Here is a 24145-nt window from a genome sequence, read left to right as displayed (position 1 = left end):
GGAGGTGGAGGGAACGAGGAGAAGAGGGAGACGAAATTGGAGGTGGAAAGATGGAGTGAAAAAGATTTTGTGTGATCGGGGCTTGAACATGCAGGAGGGTGAAAGGAGGGCAAGGAATAGAGTGAATTGGAGCGGTGTGGTATACCGGGGTTGACGTGCTGTCAGTGGATTGAATCAAGGCATGTGAAGCGTCTGGGGTAAACCATGGAATGCTGTGTAGGTATGTATATTTGCGTGTGTGGACGTATGTATATACATGTGTATGGGGGTGGGTTGGGCCATTTCTTTCGTCTGTTTCCTTGCGCTACCTCGCAAACGCGGGAGACAGCGACAAAGCAAAAAAAAAAAATTACCATCACCTGCCTCTATGAATAAAAGTAACTCCCAAAATTATCTACATAAAGAAATAAGAATGTTAAAAAGAATGTGATTCGATTTAAGATCATCTATATTTAGAAACAGATGTGAGAAGATGAGGGTAGAGGGACATGGTGGGAAACCTTATACGAAAGGAGCAGACTATGAAGTGGGGCATGATTATGAATGTGACCAAAGAATAATCCTTTTGAGAGAATGGAAACTAATGCTAGGAGCATCTTTGACTGTCCTCTTCCTTTTACTTTATATTGTGGTATTTTTTATGGACAACTGACGTTCATTACTTAGACAATATATAGATCATTAATATTCATCTCTTCACAGGGATATTTGTCACTGGTTGGAGTGAGTGGTGTTTTGTATCCAGCCGTCAGCCTGAACCGCAGTGTGATTCTGACTGCACAGACTGGCTTACACCCTCCCAAAAAATTTCTTGGTATACCTCATGAGGTAGAGGCATAGATCATACCCAAAATATTATTGTTTTGATTTGAATCATAACAACTTGTGTACATTCTGCTTTATCATAGCTCTGAAGTTTTTAAATCTTAGATATTTTTTTGTGAATGTATATATATATTTCTTATTTTTAAGTCTTCAAGGTCCCTTTCATATGAGTTATTTTTCAGTTTAATGTTCACTAGAATATTCCAGATCCTATTTAACTGTTATGGTCTAAAATACTAACTGCATTCTTGTCTGTGAATCATATCTTAATGCTGTTGTGTATTACAGCAGTACCTCTTTGTCTACAACAGTACCTTACTATTGTCAGGAAAAGTGTGCCTCCATGATGCACACAAGTACACATTTTCCTATTTGTGTACATTGATTCTTGCTGAGTGTTTTCCATGTGATAGTGTGTAAGTGACCAACATGTTAATGGTATGGATAATAGATCTCATGATGATATGTCTGATCAGTGTGTCATATGAATGTGGTTTATATACTGCCAGAGAACTCCCATGGGGAGATTATAACCTCGGGATGAATTACCCATATATTGTAAATATTGTACATAAATTGAAAAGGCATTGCCACAGAATTGACTACAATTTTGAATTAATATTTCTGCTGTTTTCTAGTCCAACAAGCTTAAAAACCCCACGAGGTTTTGTATGAATGTGGGTTTCTAAAAATTGTCATATTTTTTAAGTGCAGATACTATGCTTGCCTTTTTGCAGTTTACTAGTCTTACACTAATTGACTATTGGTACCTTTAGTTTGGTACATATCTGGTGACATCCCTCCATTATTATTGTAATAACACAGCCTTGCATTTGAAATACCATAGTGGAAGCTAAATAAGGTTTCAGAGTACTACACTCTGCATTAAATGTATTAACAAAAATAGCTTACATCAGTGTTATTCAGCCCTGTATTTCGAATATCCAAATGAAAGCTGTACACTGTTTCACATTACTACACCATGCATTGTTCATATCAAGAACCATAGCCTGTGTTAGATTTTATATCTTATTACATTTCCCTTATAGGAATGGTTTTCATTTCTGTATTCATGCATAACATTGTGCTGCTTTCAATAATATCACTAAACTGCCATATTTGTCCTAAGGAGACAATAGAAGCTGGAAGTATGGTAATGTACTGCTACTTCCGTCCTTGTATTCTGCTTCCATTCTTGTAGGTGCATTTAATAATTATGATGGCATTTCTGTATGTAAGCATTTTTATATTTCTTATAATCAGCCTTGTAAATAAATGGGACTATAGAATTTCTATTTACTTACCTGAACTTCCATGAAACAAAAGAAATTTATGTTATGTAGAAAGGAAACACTTGGAACAAATAGTGCATTATTAAATTAGGCATGATTATACATACTTCATCTTTGTTAGTCACCTAGAAGGATACTACCCATTTTGTGGAAATTAATTTTTGTTGTTGTTGTTGGATCTCTAATATTGATGTACTTTTACTTTAATAAAAAGTTTGCATGTATCAGTCAAGTAATGATGGGTTACCCCCTCCTGTAGTATTATTTTTAGAAATGAGAAATAGCCAAGTAAGAATCAATCATCTCGTTCCTGATGATAACTCATTAAGATATGAAAGGCCCACAGGTATTAAGAATCAAATGTAAATACCAACATGACAGTGTTTTAAGAAGGTTCAATAGCAGTTCAAATAAGGAAAAAGGAAGACACTTATTGACAAAAATAATGGATGAATAGAAGGCAATGGTTTTTATAGACGATACAATGAAGCTCATATGATGAAATGCAGCCGTCACATGACCTCCATCATCAGTATTTATAGACAATGCAATGGTCATGGTCATGCGATGGCCGTTGTCTCCATCTCCAGGAGTACCAACATACCATTTGGTGGTAGGTTGGTAAGTAGCAAGTCAGCTGATCTGCATGAATGACCATGGAAGGTAGGAGACATGAAAGTTCTGTTCCCTTCTCTGGAAAGCAGAGAAAGTATTTGGTGGTTTTATTTACCAAAAATGCTAAGGTGATGCAGTGCAAGAGCCAGGACCCCAAAATTACAACAGAAAAGGAAGATATGGAAGTTTTTAGTGGTCCAGTTTTACATGACAATCCTGGGCAGGAGTTGCATGGAATTAAAAAGAAATACCTGGAGGAGGAACATAAAGCCAAGATGCAGCTTTTGGAGGATACCTGTGAAAACATGAAGGTGATCGGTGGCAGCCTTGTGAAATTTTTGATGCAGTCTAAGAGGTTAATGCTATCATGGCATAGGCCTATAAAACATAGCTGAATCTGTGAAGAGAAAGATGAAGGATGAGTAACTTTATTTTGAAAAGAGCTGAAAAGCATGTATGTGATTACAACTTTTACTAACGAAGGGTTTCTTCTATACCAAAAATACAAATATTTGCAAGTAATAATCATTTTTAAGTTGACAAAAGTTTCAGCAAAATAGCTAAGGTGAGTATTACAGGTACAATGTCAACAACTTGAATTAATAAGATTCATCTAAAAATAAGCAGAAATAACTAAATCTGAAGATAGCAGAAGTAACTAAATGTACAATGACTTTAGAAAAGGTATGCACAATGGAAGTTGTCTTCCAGGATACCTTGGACTCGTGGCACCTGGAGGATCAAGCTGGACATCTGGTAGATCTTCTAATGGCAACCTATAAGTAATTTTCATCTTTTGTAAAACTACACAAGCCATAAATATTTTTTTACTGAGTCCACCTTGGTCCTCATAGGTACTGATAGGACAGCATATCTTTTAAATATACCATATTTCTACTGTATTCCTAGTCCTTGCATGGAAGGTATTTCACCTATTCTCCTTATCAGTACTAGAACTACCAATTGGACTTGAAAAGTAGACCTACAAGGATATCTACTGTCTCTCAACAAAATCCTCCATGAATGCCCAACCAGAGCATCACACAACAGTGATACATTAAATATTCTATGAATCATACGCACCCCCGGGTCAGTTTGGTACTACATTTGTGTATTAGGGGATGTGCCACATACACCCATCACATTAGATGCAAAAATGCCTTTACAACAACAGCACAGCTCGACACCTGTGCCACCAGGACTTTTAATTGTATGTATGTACCATCCAATTACACCTGGCATCCCAACAATTACAGAGAACTGGCTCATTGTGGATTCCTCACTGGCAGGCTTTAGGGACTTTATGTATCGAGATACTAGTTCCGCTATCTTGGTAGCAACACTAGCTGAGATATATCTGAGCAATCAGCCATGCTTAGCTGAAAGTTGCCAGTTCCTATGTATCTTGAAACTGCAATGAAGTGAGATTGAAGCATATGTGGGACAAAAAAGAAGTATGTATTATATGTTATATATGTCTAGAACTCCACCTCTTCAGTTTTTACTTTTCCAAAAGAAGGAAATGGCAAATATGTATAAGAAAATAGTTTTATTGTTGTCTAAAGTGTTCACTTGTAAATGCTTGTCAATTTAACAAAAACACTGTATCATATTGATTAAGTAGTAATTTGTTATTGGAAAACTATAGGAAATAAAAGAAATTTAGCTTTGGTTTGATGGACTGCAAACATTTTTTCATACAGACAGATGAATGTGACAATATACCCAGTTTCAAAAGAATATTTTTCCTTTTGGTAGATATTATTAGAAAGCACTGAAAATGTCATGTACTCTAAATATGAATAATGTGCAGTGGTTACAGGCGAAGTTTGGGTATAGTAGGTTAGGCTAAATTGCTGAAAATACAAAGGTAAGGTTATTGTCTGCTCAAGGCCATTTTTTTTTTTATTTATTTCAAGTACTCTAACAATTACAACAGACATATTTTGAAATTAGTGAATAAAAGTACATTTGATTCGTGTTGATATTAAAAAAGCTACACAAGTGATTACGCCAAAAAGATCCAGAAACTTGACCTAAAATCATATTGATTTAGAGAGCTTAAAAACTTGGTCTGTACAAGTATATGTTTCATATAGGCACAGAACCAAAAAATGAGTTGGAAAATTAATCTGCTACCATGCTCTACTCCTCTGTCATAATGCCTGATGTTCTCTGGAAGTTCATTGTTTCATTACTTTGAAAGTCGGTACCTTGCAAATGGTCTCCTCACTGCTGATGGCTAGGGATGGATTAAATCTGTCTATCCCATGCCTTCTGACTCTGCCTATCCTTCTAAAAAATGTTCTATGTGTTCCAGATACTCTAAATGTTCCATCCTGATCTATGATTTGTAATCAGCGAAATCACAGTGTTGGATGTATTTTGGTCTCTTATTTGAGGCTGTTTTATATTAACCACCAAACTTTGCCTGATAGATTTATATCTTGCCTTAAAGAGTATGATAAGGAATATTTACTGCAGAGGGGTCAGAATAAGTAAATAAGAGGAGACATCTTTTACTGTGGACTAAGGTCATAACTAATCCTATCTTCAATGAAATGCTTACAATATTTCAAATAAAACAGACCAGTGCAAGAACAATATTCTGTGTATGCCACACTTAGTAAGCCTATAGATGTGCAAGCCAATACACCACACAAATACTTTTTGACTCCATTAATTAGTTTCTAATTTAATACTCATATGATTCATAAAATGTGTGACATTACTGGAAAGTATTTTGAGAATATGACAGACGAAGTGCATCTCATCTGACAGACAAACACAGCAAGTAAAGCCAACCCAGAATTATCTATCATTACAGGAATTTAGTGAAGTTTTCCCGTTAATGACTGGGTCAGCTTCAGCCACTCCTTCCAAAGTAGGTGGCTGTCTCGTCTCGCATCATTACACACATAATTACAATGGTCTAACTATGAGGAGGTACATGTAATTATCATTCTAAGAACTGGATACACTGATAATTTGAAAGAAATAATAAGTTGACTAGATGATAGTGAGTACAAGAGAATAATATTAACATCATTACCGTGTCAATTAATAAAATGTAATTTACCCTACGCTCAATAGATGGCAGTATTATGAAAGTATCTGGCACATGTGTACAGCCAGTGTTGCATCTTCTTAGTGACTTTTTTGTGTATATATATGGTTTTTGGAGGGTTGCCCTTGCCACGGCTGCCAATGTAAATACAGTTGTTTCAGTCATCGCCAAGTTATGTGAGACGAACTACGTCGCCTTCAATCGCATTTACAACGACTTGTGAACCAACCAGCGTCGCCCTGCCATCATTGCATTACTACGACCATCACTACTTAGTTGTGTCGGGGTTAATGGTCATCACCCGTGGCATCGTCTACGAGTAGCACCAGCGACTTCCACGTATAATGTAAATAATCCAGGCCTTGTGTAGTAGTAATAGTGCCTTAGTAACCCATATTATTTAAATTTTGCCATCTTTTATGTATAGATGAACTGTGTAATAAGTCTGAGCTAGGATAACGAGTAACCAAGCTCAATTTTAACTGTCATTAATGGGAAATACGACTAGGGAATAAGACGCCATTTCCTCTAATGCGTGTATGAATGTATATATAATTTTGCTTCATATGGGGAATTTTCTTTCATTCATTTGGATACAAGTATACAAGTATAACCTTAATTGTATACATTGGGAATGTCCAATACCCTGTGACATATTTTTAATCTTTGTTATCTTGGCATAATTAATCTCTATCGACCCTATACCTCTCCAGCTTATCAGTGTTATGTCGTTCTGACAAAACCTTGAATAACCCTTCATCCTCCTTCTCCTTGGGTCATTTATTCATGACCTTGAATGTACTTGTATTCTTCCTCATGATTATAAGTAGGGAATGGCCTTAGGTAAAGCTGTACCACCTTGCATAAATTCAGCCTCGCCTTAGGGCGATGTAACAAGCTTAGGTGTGTACGTGAGGGCAGTTAGACACGTTAATGATCGCCAGCATTGAGAAGGTATACAGGTGCCTGGCCTCCCGTCTCGCTATTTCGTCTGTGATGTATGAATGTGAGACTCAAGTTTCCATGAATCAGGCTGGACAATGTAGGTGAAATTGAGAGGAAAATGAAACAATGAAGATGTGGTGTATTGATATGTATGAGACGTGGGCAAGACTATTAAGTCTACGGTCATGTAGAATGTATCTGATACGATGAAGTTTTAAGGTAATATAAGGAAGAGAGGTTGAAGGCATTTTGTAGTTTGAAATGTGCACATGAAGTTGCTGCCGTATGAAGAAATAGGAAGCATTTAATGAATATGGAAGTTTATATCTGATCCCGTGCGTCTAGGATGGAGATGTGTGACTACAACATAGTCATTGTGTACGTGTTTCACGACCGTGGAATAATTTGATTGGCATTAAGATAATGCATTGATACTCTAAAACGTCTTAGGGACGGAGGCAAGTAGCTGGGTGGGTCTGGACTTACACTGATCCTTAGCTTTGTTATCTCTTATCAGCATGACGTACGTTGAAGTATTGGCTGATCTGGTTCAAACTGGTTCACGCCGTTGGACCTGCTGAATCCGCTTTATAGACTTAACTTGTTCTAAGATATACGGCAGTTGTGATAAAGTATAATTATATGCCATAATGACATTGTACATTCAATAGTATTCTATTCATTGCGTTTTATTCTTTCGATTGAGTAAGAGGTTTCGGGAGTTGGGTTGTCATAAGGGCGACGCCAGCCCTTTGCTTTGACTAGACGGCGGCCAAGACGTTATCAGCTTATTTGGCATCGCATCATTACATGACAAGGACAAATTACAAGCGTTTTGATTTCAAGTTCATTACTGAGAACTTACTGCTGATAATTAGGAATTGGATTTCGCAGGAATAAGATGAGCTATCACAGTGGATAGAAAATATATCAACATACAGACAGAGATTTATGGATTCCAATGTTGCCTTTTTGTCAATATTATTGGTTCAGTAGCCAAATATGTTTTGAAAAACCTTGAATTCATTAAACGCTTTTTCTTTATGCGTTCTGGAGTAAATCTTCAAATACATATTATATGTACAGGTACTGTATGATATTTATTCAAAGTTTGAAGAATTTTTTTTTTCTACACGTAACATTTAATGTGATTTACGATGTAACGGAATTTCCTGTACATGAAACTTTAACTTTGCTTATTTCCTAAATCCATACTTTATTAACATTGGTTCAGTACGGGGCCTGTTAGTCTCATAACAATATGCTTCCCTTATTTCTGTGATTTACATCATGACAATAACGATGTGGCTTTCGAAGTAAGGTTTATAAACATTAACCAGCGTGAGACGGTGTTATGCTTATCCAAATCAGATTTTCCATCGAAACGTAATGAGTATTATTGAGAAGAAATACAATTCCTTCTAGGAGCAGTTATTTACATTGATTCAGATATATAACTTGGAAAATCAAGTTATACTTGGTCGTTCCAGCAGCTGGCAACATTCTCCCATTATAAAATACTTTACAGAGAAGTAAGTTAGTTATCGTCAGTGGTGATGTTTAGCACGGACGTAAAGCTTGGTCGTACGACTAACAGATGGCGCGCATGACCACCACATTCTACCGTCAGGCTATCTGCTGGGCATTGATTTTGAAGATGTTCAAGTTTTCTCCAGTCGGTAATTATAATTTCATGACCTTAATGAAGATCTTCATATATCCAAAAATAACTTGTTTGGTACATTTCTTAATGGATATCTGGTGGATTGGAATATAGAATTGAGGTAAGAGGTTGGTTGCTTAGTGCTTAATGGGTTATTTCAGTGTTTGTAATTTGTTTTATTGATTTTTTTTGGGGGGGAGATCAATGAGGATCTTTGTATTATTGTGGTGTTGTGTATCTGGGGGGGGATGTGCTCTGTTTGGAGTGGTTTGCGACTTTGAGGGTTTGTTCTGTTGTCCACATTAGTGTGTTGATGGCATTTACTTTTTGTGTTGGTTTTGTGTTGATGTTATTAGTTGTGGTTAATGAATAACAAGTGTGTCGTATGTGACTAGAATGGTTGATGTTTTGCTCACTGGGAGACACTGTCTATTCAAGGTGACTAGAAGCTGTTTGTATCGTGTTTTTTTAAAAGGGCGATTGAAGACTTCTGTAGGGATGTAGGCATGATGATATATTCCTGGGTATCACTGGAAAATGAGAACAACATGAGAAAAATTGTGTGGACGCCTGGTACTGTATAGCATAACAACAGAAAATACGGATTTTTCAAGCATCAGCAATTCGTAGGAGCAGATGACACACACTTCTCCATACACTTGTTATATGTGACGTAACTGCTGGTTAGGCATAGTGTTATCAGCCATGTCAGTAGATATACAGACCAGGTGACCTTTCGGTTTGGCTTATGACCATAACAGCAGTAATGTACGTTCACATGTCCAGCTATTCCAGCAGCTGCAACTCGAACAGCCTAGTACGTAATTGATATGTCCTTAACCCGTATTTCATGGCTGAATTGTGCTACCAGTCTAGGCTTAATGTTAGATAAGACTCAGTCATGACAAACAGTGCATCCTCAAGACATTAGGATGGTTCTTATCTCTTAAAACATTGATGCATCAGTGGACAGCCATATACAGAGGCAGGTCGTCATTATAATCTTCATATATATCATTAATCCAAAGCATGGACGGATCACAACGGCTCAGCAGGAAGACCCAAAAGATATCCTCTCCGCCATAGAGCAACAGGAAAGAATATGAGCTGCTGGTGTACGGTAGATGGAGTACTAGATTAAAAGGTTATCTGAAGGTTAGGTTACAGGACGGGAACAGATATGTCGCTCCACTTCTTCAAAGTGTATTACCAGGTCTGTAGAAGCCTCCTGACACTTAAACTAATGGTTGTATGTAAAGAAAAGGATGTCAACTGGGAGCCATAATTGAGGTATCCACATAAACTTGATATATTATACATAACTCATAGACAAGGTACCTAACAAGCACAGTTGAAAGTATGCCACTCATACAGCAGGATGAATTGATGGGGAACTGACTAACCACCACTCAGGGTGGTAACATTATATGGTGTTCAGAATAGACAATGTGAACATGGTATGTCCCGGTCCTTGACGACATTGTTCATGTTAATGCCGTGGACTTTCTTTCTCTTTATATTCTTGTATATTCGTAATTTAGTTTCTTTTTAAAAACATAATACTATAATTTTTTTACCAATTTGGATGATAATGATAATAATGAAAGTGAAGTAGACTTTGAATTATACATATTGAAACATATTTTCTTGTATATTATAATCATGTTTACAGTAGACAGAAATATTCAATCTTTTATTTTGAATGACCAGTAAGAATGATCAATTTTTATACATTAGCAGCATAAGAAGTGCTTAAAATTTTTACTATTAAGTCGCACTGGTATAAACCCTGCAGAGATTTTTGATGAATGACACTGAAATTGTTTATTGTAATTATTTAGTGGTACAATATCCAGTGTATCTAAACATCATCTGTTGAAAGCCATTAAATCCAAAATGCCTACATCACACTCACAGGTCAAACCATACAAACAAGTATACCCATATATACCTATATTTTCCCAGCCATAGGGTAATGGAAATGTTATAATTGATAATGTGGCATTTCATGAGAAGTTATGCGTTACATAAAGACAGTAGAGAGAGTCTAGTCTGAGTAATGTGTGAGTGTGTGTGTATGTGTCAGTCTGGCTCAGCCAATTGGTGGCTCAAGGTTCCTGCCTGCCACCACAGCACGCCGGCGCACACCCCAGCAACAGCAAATTTGAAGGTTATATCCGTCAGCCTTTTTGTAATCTTGTTTAATTATCTATATACTTGATTGTCATGCTGTTTTAATGCCATTTTGCGCGACAGTGTATCTGTGAGTGTCATCTCAGACATGAGTTAGTGATGATAGTTTCCATAATATCTTGGATGTTAGATGTGGAGGAGGTCGGGCTCTGCCCTGGGGAGGTTAACGTGGACTGACTGAAATGTTTTTGATTCAGGAGAAGTTATCATCATATGTAGCCTCTCGTATGTCTGAAAATCAGTTGTTTAAGAGAAATTTAAAAGGTGATTAAAGCTTAATACAGTGACTAATTGTGACTCCCTAGAGAAGCTTAGTCATTTTTTAAAGATATATTTCAAAGTAATCCAGTTAGAAAAGTAATTATTTTCTTTCATAGTTTTCTTTGCCAAGAATAACGAGAATTTATGTAGTAATTATGTGGCAGGAATTAGGTGTTACCGGGCTCCACCTGTAACAGGTTGCACGCGATTTAGGCTCTTTGGCGAGGCAGGACCCAATGTAGTGGATGTGTTTCCCAGCTACTGTAAGTAGCGCAGTCTTAGGCTGTAGAGGCCCTTGGTAACGCCAAAAGTCTTTCACAGAATTTTAGCCTGGGGTATTTATAAATAAATGACAGGTATCATACTGGTGTTATTTTCCTTTACCTTTACTACTGTATGAACTAGATTATACTAGAATTTCTTATGTTTTGTGAAGATTTATTTAATGAGATCAGTTTTAGTATGGGGTGAGGGTGATTGGGATGTCTGTCAATCATGGAGTCATGTCAGTAGTAGGGAGGGTCATGAAGGTCAAGGGAAAACGGGGTTAAATTAGATCAAGTGGTTAGTTTTAAGAATTTATAAGTATTTAAAAGAAAAGGACTTCATCTATAATATGATGATGTTCATGCTGGACTTGTTTGTTTTGTCGGCAAATTAGGTGGAAGCATTGATGTCTGCTATTTTGCCATCATCTGAAAAATTGAGTCATTGATACTGAGTAGGGAGAGTATGTTAACTTGTCAGTACTGGTGAATCAAAAGCTGTTTTACCCTTTGCATCACCGCATAATAACATATAAGTGAAATGACAGCTTAACGGAAGGCTTGGTCGCATTACCAACAGCATTTACAGTTTGTTGTAATTTTTCAGGTTATTTGGCAGTTAGTCAGATGCCAGAGTCATAGTAATGTCTGATATAGTTTGACTTCTCTATAACATTGTGAGATAAATATTAGTTATTAGAGTAATTTAGGTGGTGGTCTTCATATGTTATGACAAATTTGAATATTAAAAGGAAATATGACAGTGTCATATGTAAGTTGTACGAGATCTCTCGTGTCTGACAGAATGATGGAAAAGCCAAACTTAATCAGCCTGAACATAATGCAGCTTGGGAATTCCCAACAGCAATCTTGGTAATTGGCCTTATAATGAAAAGAATATGGTGTTGCTATTTTCCAAAGAATACAATTTCCCGAATAACTTTCTTGGGCAAGAAGCAACTTATTCCTCTATTATCATCATAATTTGTGTCATTAATGTTAAACTAAAAAAAAAGGTTCGTTTGCTTTTACTGTGCCACTTATTTTTTTTTTTTTCTACTGAAATAAGTTATTGATGAGTTAGAAACAAAGTTTGGAGGAAAAGAGTAAAGATTAATTTTTCACTGAAAAATGAGACAAAGTCCATTTGTTAGTCTCTGTCTGTGTTGTAGTTTGCCTATAAAACAGTCCAACATGATCACTTTTTTACTGTTTTTGTTTCTTTTGTGATTATTTTGGTTAGATGTTTGCATTAAATTTGGGTGTCACATTTTGTTGAAGAAAAGCATAAATTAATGCTTATGGTAGAATTATTGTTGCTTTGTGCATGTTGTATTTCAGTGTTAGTTGTTCACTTCTGCTTTGTTCCAATCGGCCATGAAAGTGCTTTAGGTGTTCCTTGAGTTACCCAACCCATCCTTTTCAGGGTTAATGAATAACATCAATGACTGTCAGAGGCAATGATGGGTGATAGATAGAATGATGCCGCCGTTCTCCAAACAGAACCAGCATTAGTATTTGCATTTAAGTTACAAAAACTCTCTAGGTCAGCAGTATACACAAATAAGAGGATTAGTGATAGTGATAATCATATAATCAGAAATTAAACCTGTATGAAAACCCTGAAGTCTCTTCAGAAGAATGCTGTGGTTGAAGCTGCATTTAACATATATCTGAACTACTCATCATGCTTGCTACTTGCATTTTATGTTACTAGAAACATTAGTTAAAATCTTGTCTACTCTGTCCTTGTATTTTGTACCCTATATATTTATGAGTAGCTTCAAGTACATATAAACTAAATACTTGCATATTTGTGCACATAATCCTTTTTTCTCTCAGTAATGTAGTTTACACCTAAAACACCATATCTGCTTGTCATTACTTTCACTCTTTCCTTCACCACCCCATTCAATGAATTCACCTTGTATTGTTAGTTTCTCCCAGAATTCACATCCTCCATTCCCTTTTCTGGATATTTGCTGAAGGTTCATTAGCTTTGACCTGCTCTTTCTGAATATATGATGAATATGTCACCACTTATTTGATCATATTAGATTTTGCATAGCCTTTTGAGTCCACATTTTCATGAACTTTGAAATTTTCATGTATTCATATTTTTCTCCAGTGTATTAGGACATTGTAAATTTACATTATTGTGCCAAAATAGTTTTTAAAGTCACCATTTGATTTTAGGAAGCTGAATTTCTTTCTTTATTTTGCTTGTCACACCATTGAAGTACATACCATCATATTGATGATAATATAGTATTGCGGATATGCTGTATAACTGCATTATTATTTTGATATATATGCTTACAAGTAAGGTTACACCATGAAAGGAAAGACTGAGAGGCAGTGTAATGTAGCCATTGTCTTGAGCTAGTCAGGGCAGAGGTAGTTTAGGCCTGTCCAGTATCTGAGATCTTAGCTGGCTATAAAACATGGGATGTTGATTCCCATAAGCTACAAGTGAAGTAAAGGAATTTTGTAGGAATTTGTAAGAGGAATTGATTTTTGTTTGTGTCTTTGTGAATGTTAGTTTTTTGTGTGGTAACTTTGTCACTCCATGTTTAGCAGTATACTTGAAATGTAGCTAGATAGTGATAAGTGCTTTAAAAGTGTCCAAGAAGGCTTTGAAGGAATGCCTTGGTGTTTAGGTTTTCTAATGAGGCTTTGAAGGATGCCTTAGGGTTTGATAACTAAGAGTAGGAGTACAGTACCAACATGCACCCGGGCATGCATGGTTCAAGGTCAGTTGGTACACTAAACCTGTTTGCATTGCCAGTCAGCAGTTTCTTATTTCTAATTACTTTTGATGAAAAAGTACAATAGAAGATTTCATTAATTAGAGCTTTTTCTTTGGTACATTTTCTGTAAATAAGCTTTTCATATTTTTGATAAAAAAGGATGTTGTGTGCAATTTTTTTATCAGTTGTTTAAAAAGAAAGTGGACACCTTTATAGCATGGTCATATACACTGCTTTAAAGTACTGTAGTTCTTTTATTGATATAGAAATATTTTAGGGTTATTAGAATATATCTAAGTTGAGAGATTGTGAAAGATACATCTATTTTTTTTCTCAATGGTATAGCTTGAACATGCTCACCCCCACATGGTCCCACTCCACACAACCAGTTATCTGAGCTGCAGTTTGTTGAATAGTACATTTGTCTCCTTGGGCAAGTGGAATTAGGAGTTGTCATTTCTTAGCATTTCTTACTGTAGTAAATAAGGTTTTGGTTAGATGACAAACATTAATTCTTTGTGATTGCTGGGACTGAGTACTGTGTTTGCAGTCTCTCTCGATATGCTTTGGCATTGGTATATACCCGGTTAAGAATAGGATTTTTCATGTTCAACTTATCAGATAATCATGTATAAGATTGATTGTATGCTTTTCTTGATATTAGTGGTAAACTTTATTTGATGGGTTATAGTGATATAGAAGTAGAAATTCCCAGATTGATTGGATAGAACTGGTTCATACAGCTTCAGCAACATCCCTTACACAAATCAACCCATCTCCAGTGTGTTAAAAGTGATATATGGTCTTTTACACGTATGAGAGTGCTTCTTAATCTTTCACTTTGCACAATGATTTGGTTGTTCTTTTGAAGTTAAGGTTTCCATTCTTACCACCATCATACGGAATGTTTCTATCACATCTGATCAGTGATCATTCCTCAGTCATCTGAATTGCCCCTATCCCTAGTCATTCCCCCTTACATCTATCCTTCTCTTCTTTGTTGGCTCCACTTTGTACAGTCTCCTGTACTGTAGCAAAAATTAATTTGACAAACTTCTTTTCAGAATGGCTGAAGACCCTCAAGCTAGAGTCTTGTCGGGGAAGGAAGTTGCTCAGTAAGTTGATTTTACATATTTTAGATTAGTGATGTAATGATTTTTTTATACATATATAACTGTTAACTACAAGGTACAATTATGTCTATATTTTTTGCTAGATGAACTGTGTTTTACTAGTAATGTTTATCATTTGAATAACCCTCCGCAGAGATGTAAGGAATGAATTGAAGAAAGAGGTTGAGGATCTCAAAAAGGAATTTCCTGATTTTGCTCCTGGTCTTGCCATTGTGCAGGTGTGTACAGTTTATTTAAGTTTTGTCTAGTGTTAATAGTAAGAAATAAGTTGTGATTTAGGTTCTTCAAGTTGTTTTATTAATGTATTTTTGTTGATTTAGAACATGAATTGGCATTGCAGACAAACATGAAAAGTGCATCAGGATAGAAATTAGAAAAATAGTGTATTTAGTGATGTTGATTTTTTGAAAGACTGTGAAGTGAGACTTATCCATTTACTGCAACTGTTGTAATATTCAGGGATGTAATGTAGTATGTTTCACAAATCATAACTTTTTTGTTATGATTAACTAGAACATAATTCTGTAAAGTGATATACGTCTCAACCTGATGAGACATTGCCTATAGCTGCTTTGCTTCTTTTGAAATGTGCTCTTCTGCTGCCAGGCATATTAGAAATTCTGATATTTTTAAGCATACAAAGGAGATGTATGGAATTTTTAAGATTTTTTTGTCGAAAGAAAAATTATGATAACTAAAGGTATATACAAAACAGAGTTCATGTGAGCAAATGAGGACATTCAAAGTTCCTGGTGTTACCTTAATAACCCTGAAAAGAATTAGCAAGTATGAAGTATTTGATTTACAATTGACAGGTATCCTGTATATCATTATAGGTTGGTGGCCGTGAAGATAGCAATGTGTATATCCGGATGAAAGTCAGGGCTGCTGAAGAAATTGGAATAAAGGCACAGCACATCAAATTTCCACGAACTATAACACAAACACAGGTAAGTTTTTGCAACCAGTATAGCTAAAGGTAGCATAAAACACTAACTTTAATTCTCTTTTTTTCTGTACTGTTTAACCCTGACTGAATGGTTTCATTTGGAGGGGCCTTCCTTTAGGATATATATTCAAAAGAAACTGGTAAATCCAAAATTTTGTAGCTTCACAAAATGGAGTATGCTTCATAGAGAAGCAAAAACCTGTTTGGTAGTTCAGTGCTTAGTATTTCCTTATACCATCATCAAATAGAATCTCTCAGTTTTACGATAAGCATTGTCTCCATCAAAGTAACATTGATCCATATTGAATCTCATGATCATAGGAATAGTAAGAATTCTCCTATTGTATCACATGACCCCATCCAAGAGTAGATAGTAATTTGTAAGCAGCTAACAACCAGGGAGGTATGTTACCAGCACTACTTGCCTGGGTGTCTGGAGGGTTAGTGATGACTGCCCAGTGAGCCGACTCTACAGTAGTTGCTAAGTTGCACTCCTCAAGTGGTAGGATGAAGGGGGAGTGGGAGACTTACAGGAGAGGTTGGAGTGAAAAAAGGCTTTTCGTTATCAGGGCTTGAACATTTAGGAGTGTGAGAGGTGTGATTTGGTTCCAATGAATTAGTGTTGTGGTGTACTGTACTGGGGATGATTCGTTATCATGGGCTGACCCAAAGCAATTGGATTGGTCAAGGGAAACCGTAGATTTGACTGTAGGGTTTGACTGTGGATGAGGTGCTATGATGATAACTAGAGAGTGGATGTTAGCAAGTGAGGTTGTTATTCTGTTCATGACATTACCTCAATGTGTCAGAAATTATAGCTTGTGAAAAAGGACCATTTACTTTTGAATGAGTACTAATGAAATGTTTGTTGAGAATTTCTTTCCTCCAGCTCGTTCATGAGGTTAAGAAACTTAACAATGATCCCACCATTCATGGAATGATTGTTCAGATGCCATTGGATTCTGACACCGAAATTGATTCGGACTTGGTACTGGACACAATCTCACCAGACAAGGATGTGGATGGGTAAGAACATTTCCTGTATGTTCATTTTCAAACACTTGATGAAGGTCAGCATTTATTTCAACATGAAATAACTTAAAGTGGAGATATGTTAGGTTTACTTAAAGTGGAGATATGTTAGGTTTTAGGTATGATCATCTCAGAATGGCTTGATGAATTAACAGTGCAGAATGGGTGTTGAAGTAAACCACAACTCTACCAGACTCTTCTGCATACTAGGGGAGATAACTTTTTGAGAATTTTGCTTGAAAAATGACTATAGTTGAGCATTGGTCATAGGGATGGATGCTATTTTATCAGTTTGGGCTTATCGCTTATAGATCTGTTCTGAAGGAGAGCATGAGTAGAATTAAATGTTTGGAGCATCAGTGTGATACATGCTTATAATATATTAGATACTATGAATTCAAGAATGATTGAATATTTCCTCGTTCAAACCTGAACTTTTTTACTTAAGATTTGAAAATAATGGTATTGTATTACTTAGACCTGTAAGGTTAGCACAGTCCTATTTTTAGAATATGTACTTGATAGGCTTCTGGGAGTTTCTTTATAAAGACTTATGATTCAATAGATTGAATGTTATTTACAAGTACTTGAACAAGTGGTTTATTACAAAATCCTTATGGTAGGTATATACAATGTTTTTTAATATATGATCATGTCACAATGTATCATTTGCAACAACAGCTTGAAGTTCAGAGATTTTTTTCTTTACAGTTAGTGGCTTCTTCTCTTCCTTGTGTGTCTTCTTGTACTTTCTTCCTCTTAGTTTAACCAAAGCAGTTCATTATATTTATTTTACTATCGTAGATGTATTCATGATGAATAGTGCAGGCATTTCATAACTGTTTCATCTCTAGTTTGCTTTAGTGAACTAACATTTTTTTCTGGAGCATGCATGTGCTCTGAAAAATTATTTGGCTCCCTTGGCTACAGTATGCCATGCAACAATCACTGATGTGGTTAGTATACTAGTCTCTTGGTCTGTTTGTGTGTGTGTAAAAGTAGTGTGATGTTTTCTGCAGCCACATGTACTCAACAGCAGTACATAGTGTTAGTAAGAAAGTATCTTCCTCTACTATTATACTCTGAATATGGATATGTGCATGAGGGGAACCATGTTGATGGAAAAATATATTGGAAACTGATTTTTGTAGGGAATTTATCAATTCAGAGTGTCAAACCATACCTTGATCTTCAAAAGGTTTGATTTATTTTTGCAAGTAGTTTTGTTAATTACTTTTCCCTGCAGTCAGGGAAAAATTATATCTATAGCTTTAGCATTTGCAAAATCATCAGTGTATTGGTAACTTATTGCGGTAGCTTGCAGAATAAACATTTAATTAGTTATCCAAGTTGCTTCGTTTTAGATTCCATTTCATGGTTTTGTTTTTAGTCTGATTTTTTTCTTTACCCAGTTTGACCACAGTAAGTGCAGGACGACTGTCCCATGGGATGCTTGACGGGGGCTTCATGCCTTGCACTCCAAATGGATGCATGGAACTCATACGCAGGTGGGAAAGTGAACCTATCTTAGTGTACAGGAGAAGTGAAAATTATTATTTTTTGGTGCTTTTATCATTAATCTCTTGTAAGTTTTTATGAACAAGGAAATTATCTGATGTGCTTATTTGAAGGATCTCTCAACAGATCAGGAGCCAAGATACAAGGAGCAACTTCAGTTGTATTGGGTCGCAGTAAGATAGTGGGTACTCCAATGGCTGAGTTGTTGAAGTGGCACCATGCAACTGTCACCACCTGTCATTCTCGCACTGCTGACCTCCCTGGTGTGGTTAGTGAATTGATTAGGTTGAAGTATAAGCTTAAAGTACTGAAGTTACAGTAATCTGAATACTTTGTTCGAGAACTGGTTTTGGAGAAGTGCCTCGAAAGCTAAATTCTGAGGGTGATTTTTTTATTTTGTATGAATTCCCTAGCTTAGATATTTGATTTGAATAATGTATTCCAAAGAGCTTGAGGAATGTGTTTTCTGTACTCTAGTTAGTTAAAGCAGGTAGAACCTTACAAAGGCACCTCATTAGTAAAGCATCAGCCCTACCAACAACTGTCATCAGTAGAGAAGCCATCTTTACCTTCAAAAAGAGAAATTCAGGTTATTATATCCCTTGCCTGAGGTAATGAAATATGCGTTATAAGCAAAGACCACCAACCAGAAGATTCTTGATATTAATGCCATGTAGGTTTGTGGGATAGTTGTTAGTGAAGTGTGTTGCACTGGTGCCAGTTTTATTAATTTAGAAAATTTGATACATGTATTACAAGAACAGTATGTTTGTAACGAATAGTGCAGACAATCAGTGTTGAGAGGAAATGGGAAAATATAATCCTGTTCAGTTGCACTCTATTAGTATTGATAACACTTGTAAGCTACTTAGGGAGTAACCAGACTCCCAGATGGTATGGGCTCGTAACTTGTCTTGACCATAGTGAATTGGCCAAGCAGTGGTTAAATTCCGATTTAAGGGAAAAGAAATTCCCTATGCACCGTAGCATACCGTATTTATTAGGAAATTCGCTGGCTGTATCTGCTGTTTTGCCTGCAGATTATCACATATCAGATGAAAACTTCATGTGATCGTGACAGAATTAAGGGTGAACATGGTGTTTACACAGGTAACAGTGCTGTATAATGCATTTGATTACATTAAGACTGTCCTTTTATTAGCAGTTATTGCTTGGGCTATGAATGTGAATGATGAGCTTCACAGTTAAGTAATGAGATGATTAGATTATGTATATTAAGGCATTATTTTAGATTGCTATCATCATTTTATATACATGCTTCTCCTGCCTTAGTGAGGACACTTTAAGAGCTGATGAACAGTGGCTTCATGTACTCGCGTGCATTCTGAAGCCACCAAGTATAACTTGTCAAAACTGGAGCCTATAACTAGAGCCTTCCATACACAGCCAGTCCCTACAGATTATTCCATGCCCAGTGAGAGCATATTTCCCCCTGATTATAAACATTTGTTTATTTTTTTTGACAGTGCACACATATCACCCTCATTGATTTTGTCACTGACACCCCAAAGCCTCTTCTTCATCCATCTATCCCTCTTTTGAAGGTTACAGCTTCACTTTTAATGATATTTCTGCAGGTCCGAACAGCTGACATTTTGGTAGTAGGAATTGGTCGACCAGAATTTGTGAAGGGATCCTGGATAAAGCCTGGAGCTGTGGTGATTGACTGTGGAATTAATTCTATCCCTGGTGAGCTTTTGATTCATTATACATATACTTTGTTTAGGAAGGGAACCAGATTTTTCTTTTTAATAATGGCACAAATTGAAAACATTGTTTCTGCATTCATTGTCCCTGCCATCACACAATGTATGCAGGGCATTATATGTCACCCATGTCTCTTTGGGTACATACTTCTGATCATAATAATTTGAGAACAACAAATGATTGAAACTTTATGCTTACGCCATTGAGGTAAGGAACTGATTAGATTTATGGGCAGATAGTTGCATGAATTTGCATATTAGGATTTTCTTTTCAGGTGCTGTAATTTTTGAGTGCATGGCAAGTCTCTCTTAATGGCATACATATATTAGGCAAAGACTAAAATCTTTATAAACACATTTTGCAAATTGAAATGGTCATTATTCTTTAATTCGTTATATGTGCCTTAGTTTTATAACAAAAGCAACATAGTTCTTAAGCTGTTATTTTCTTCCAGTACTTCTTGCAGTCATTACTAGGTTGGTAGATGTATTAATGAAGTATGTATGTATTTTATTGCATTTATCAACAATAGCCCCATTGGCTCATGCAGCTACAAGGCTGCATTACTTCCATTAGCTGAGAAATGATGGACTCCTTTGAAGTAAGAAGTTCTTTGGTGTAATTGTACTTACCTTGATCAGTAGGTGATGCAGTATTGCATGAGGTAACTTTTCACTCGCAGCATAACGAAAAGCAGGTGTTGTCTGGAAATGCCTCCATGTTTATTGATATTTAGATATGAAAACAATTTTTTTTCAATATTGTTATACATAATTGCCATTTCCCACGTCAGCAAGGTAGCGTCGTGAAACAGGTGAAGAACTGCCCATCCACTCATGTACACATATTTACACAGATGCCATATTCACACATATACATACATATACATACACACACACACACGGGCATTTACATATATACATATGTACATCTTCATACTTGCTTGCTTTCATCCATTCCTGTATGTATATTTATATATATAAATATTTATTAAAGAACGAAGCAAATGAGAGATGGGGTAAGAGAGTATCGGCAGACTTCAGGAAGAATAAGAAAATGTTTTGGAGGGAGGTGAAAAGTGTAAGGAGAAAAAGAGAACATAGGGAAGCATCAGTAAGGTGAGCAGGTGGGGAAATGGTTCTAGGCAAAGAAAAGGTAAAGAGGATGTAGAAGATATAGATATGCAAATTGAATGTAATATAGAGGGTTGAAGAGAGGAAGATGGATCTACAGTATGCTAGGGGTAGGTGGCCTAGGGAGGTTAGTAAGTTGCTGTTTGTACATATTATAGCCTTGTTGGCATACATGATTGAGAAACTCCAGAAACTGATGTTATGAGTTTTGGAGTATGAGAATGGAGGAAGTTGAGGGTTCATGTGAATAAACATAAAGAAGTGAGATTGAACATTTGGATGAGACGGTTTGGTTTGTGTGTGTTTGAAGGGGGAGAATTTGAAGGAAGTAGAATGGTTTAGATACTTGGGAGTGGACATATCATCTGATATAACTACAGCAGCTGAAGTGAATCATTAAGTGGGTGAGGTCCTAGGAGCATTGAAGTGTATGTGGAAGGAGAGGTCATGGTCTTTAAGGGCAAAGTTGAGTATGTTTGATGGTATAGTGGTTCCTATGATGCTGTTTGGGTGTGAGTTTTGAACCCTAAATGTAAAAGAATGGAAGTATCTATATGTTACCAAGGCTATTAACTTCAATTGGGTTCACAGATGATTACCTTCCGCAGACCAATATTTCTTTTCCTTTTTCTACATTACATGAGTGGTATGATGAAAACTAACTTGGCTCTACATCTCTTCATTCATCAGCCTCTCTTTGCTCCATAGGAATTACACACCCATGTGAGAATGACACCTTGCCAAAACATTGGGCATACACCTTCTTCAGTGATCTTGGGGTTACTTAGAAAAATGTGAAATATTTTGCAGCATTGTTGGGAGAATGCTCATGATAATCTATGGATAAGTAGAATAGTCAAACCAGTTTGGAATTCATATGAGAATGGTAATCATTAAATCCTTGCATGAGGTCTAGAGCAACAATTGTAGATTCCTCGTATGAGTCCAGGGTAAAGTAAGGGTTAAGGAAATCGTTGTGTTAAAAATTGTATATTGTTTGAGAGAGAGGAACTATGTACATGAGAGTATTTTTTCCTCCAGATGCCACCAAGAAGTCTGGATCTCGATTGGTTGGAGATGTGGCATATAATGAGGCTGTGAAGGTAAGATATTCTTTTGTAGGGCTGTTTTACACTTTTTCACCATACCATGTATCAGTTTTCATTATAAGCAAATGGTGAAAATGTTAGTTTTGCTGCAACAAGAGGTAGGTAGAATTCTAAAGTAATTCATTCGAACTTCAAGTCTGTTAACTTTACATGTGTATGATATAAAAGAATTCTGATAAAGAATGTTTCCTACCATGAATGATTTCCAATCTGTATATCTTCTAGCTATAGAGAAGATGGCTGGTAGTTTGAAGTTGGGTAACCTTAATTCCATGTATGTAGGTTGCATCAGTGATAACACCAGTACCTGGAGGTGTAGGGCCTATGACTGTAGCTATGTTGATGAACAATACAGTCATCTCGGCTCAGAAGGCTGCTTCACAAATGAGAGTTTCAAAGTGGAATATAAAATATCTTCCATTGGAACTTCTTGATAAAGTCCCAAGGTAAGTCAGTTGTATCTAATTGGCCCATCCTTATCATTACATGTCTATCTATTTCTCTATATCTTTGATGCCTGTTCCTTCCTGGAACTCCTGTAAGGGTTAGCTACAGCAATAGAGTTTCCATAACTAATGAACTCCATTGCTGCCTCTTAGCCATTAGTGTCCAACCCTTAACAGGCTACTGGCAGAGGGCAACTCTTGCACAGTGTTTGTAGAGGTTCCTACGTAATGTTCTTTCCTACTACTGCTACTACCTAATGCACCTGCCAAAATTACATGCAGCGGGTAAGTGCTGTTGAAAGGAAATATTAGGATATATTACTTGGAAGGGATGAGTACAAATCAGATGTTTGCATGCTTTTTACCATATATGCACTAATGCTGGATAACTTTTTTTTTACCATTATAAAAACTGAAATATTCATTTTCATGTTGGTGGTTGTTATAGCTTTGTATTCATTTAGGTCCCTTTTGATCACCACCCCCCATTATTAGAGCCATATAATCTTTTACTCAGTGTTCCCTCTCTTTTGTCTGCTCTTCATTTGTGTTCACCACCATACTTATTTGAGACAGTTGTACTGCAACATTGATTTAACAGAATGCTAGCAGAAGGCATATACTTGATTTTTCACTTTAGAAATAAATGTGAAGTGACAGTTGTAAGCATACCAGTCTTCAAGACAGTTAACATGTGACATGCAGACCACATCAGACAGACTGAAGAGCTCATTTAGGTACTAATAGATGTTGAGGAAATATGGAAGATTATAGACAGACCAGAACCAACAGTGATTTGGTGTGATGACTTCAGTCTCAGCTTTTTGGATGCCAATAGAATTTCAAACAGAACAAAGCCCTAGCAGATGAAAAAAGCAGTTTTGACTGCTTAATTGTAAAACATTGTCTTATAGGTTATACACAAGCCAAGAGGAAAGAAACAACACCTTGACTTAATTTTTACAAATAATAAAACATCACTTTCACTGAAGTTGATAAGTCTAGCAGCTCTGATCACAACATCATAGAAGTTTATGACAACTTTAAAGTAACAATAGGCTAAGTCAGTCAGAGTGAAATTAGATTTAGATAATGCAAACCACTACAATTTCTTCTTGAACAAAATAGAGTGGAACAATGTAATGCAGCACAGATTGAGGCTATATATTTTTCATATGAAGAGGATTGTGTCCAAGAAAATGCCCCCTTTTGCAAGTCTT

The 24145-nt window shown here is 36.3% G+C and overlaps 2 protein-coding genes across 10 annotated transcripts in view; both read left to right on the top strand.

The window, feature by feature from the left end:
• Nucleotides 1-2114, top strand: part of Trim9 (E3 ubiquitin-protein ligase Trim9) — a 179480-nt gene extending 177366 nt beyond the window's left edge. For all 4 annotated transcript variants that reach the window (XM_071657338.1, XM_071657337.1, XM_071657336.1 and 1 more), the window contains one exon: nucleotides 703-2114. In XM_071657338.1, coding sequence (XP_071513439.1) covers nucleotides 703-840 — 138 coding nt within the window. In that variant the 3' untranslated portion in view covers nucleotides 841-2114. The remainder of the gene's footprint in view (nucleotides 1-702) is intronic.
• Nucleotides 2115-5901: 3787 nt separating this feature from the next.
• The window catches only part of pug (pug C-1-tetrahydrofolate synthase, cytoplasmic), a 41173-nt gene continuing 22929 nt past the window's right edge, over nucleotides 5902-24145 (top strand). For 2 of the 6 annotated variants that reach the window (XM_071657186.1, XM_071657190.1), the window contains exons 1-10: nucleotides 5927-6145; nucleotides 14942-14992; nucleotides 15144-15228; nucleotides 15847-15960; nucleotides 16849-16985; nucleotides 18404-18499; nucleotides 18636-18777; nucleotides 20108-20219; nucleotides 22412-22473; nucleotides 22762-22925. In XM_071657186.1, coding sequence (XP_071513287.1) covers nucleotides 14943-14992; nucleotides 15144-15228; nucleotides 15847-15960; nucleotides 16849-16985; nucleotides 18404-18499; nucleotides 18636-18777; nucleotides 20108-20219; nucleotides 22412-22473; nucleotides 22762-22925 — 962 coding nt within the window. In that variant the 5' untranslated portion in view covers nucleotides 5927-6145; nucleotide 14942. Of the gene's footprint in view, nucleotides 6146-10471; nucleotides 10578-14941; nucleotides 14993-15143; nucleotides 15229-15846; nucleotides 15961-16848; nucleotides 16986-18403; nucleotides 18500-18635; nucleotides 18778-20107; nucleotides 20220-22411; nucleotides 22474-22761; nucleotides 22926-24145 lie in introns of those variants that run through there. The other 4 variants (XM_071657185.1, XM_071657187.1, XM_071657188.1 and 1 more) reach the window with 3 other exon arrangements.

Source organism: Panulirus ornatus, chromosome 64 (assembly GCF_036320965.1).
Source record: "Panulirus ornatus isolate Po-2019 chromosome 64, ASM3632096v1, whole genome shotgun sequence".
NCBI lineage: Eukaryota > Metazoa > Arthropoda > Malacostraca > Decapoda > Palinuridae > Panulirus > Panulirus ornatus.
This window is presented reverse-complemented; position numbering and strand designations above follow the sequence as displayed.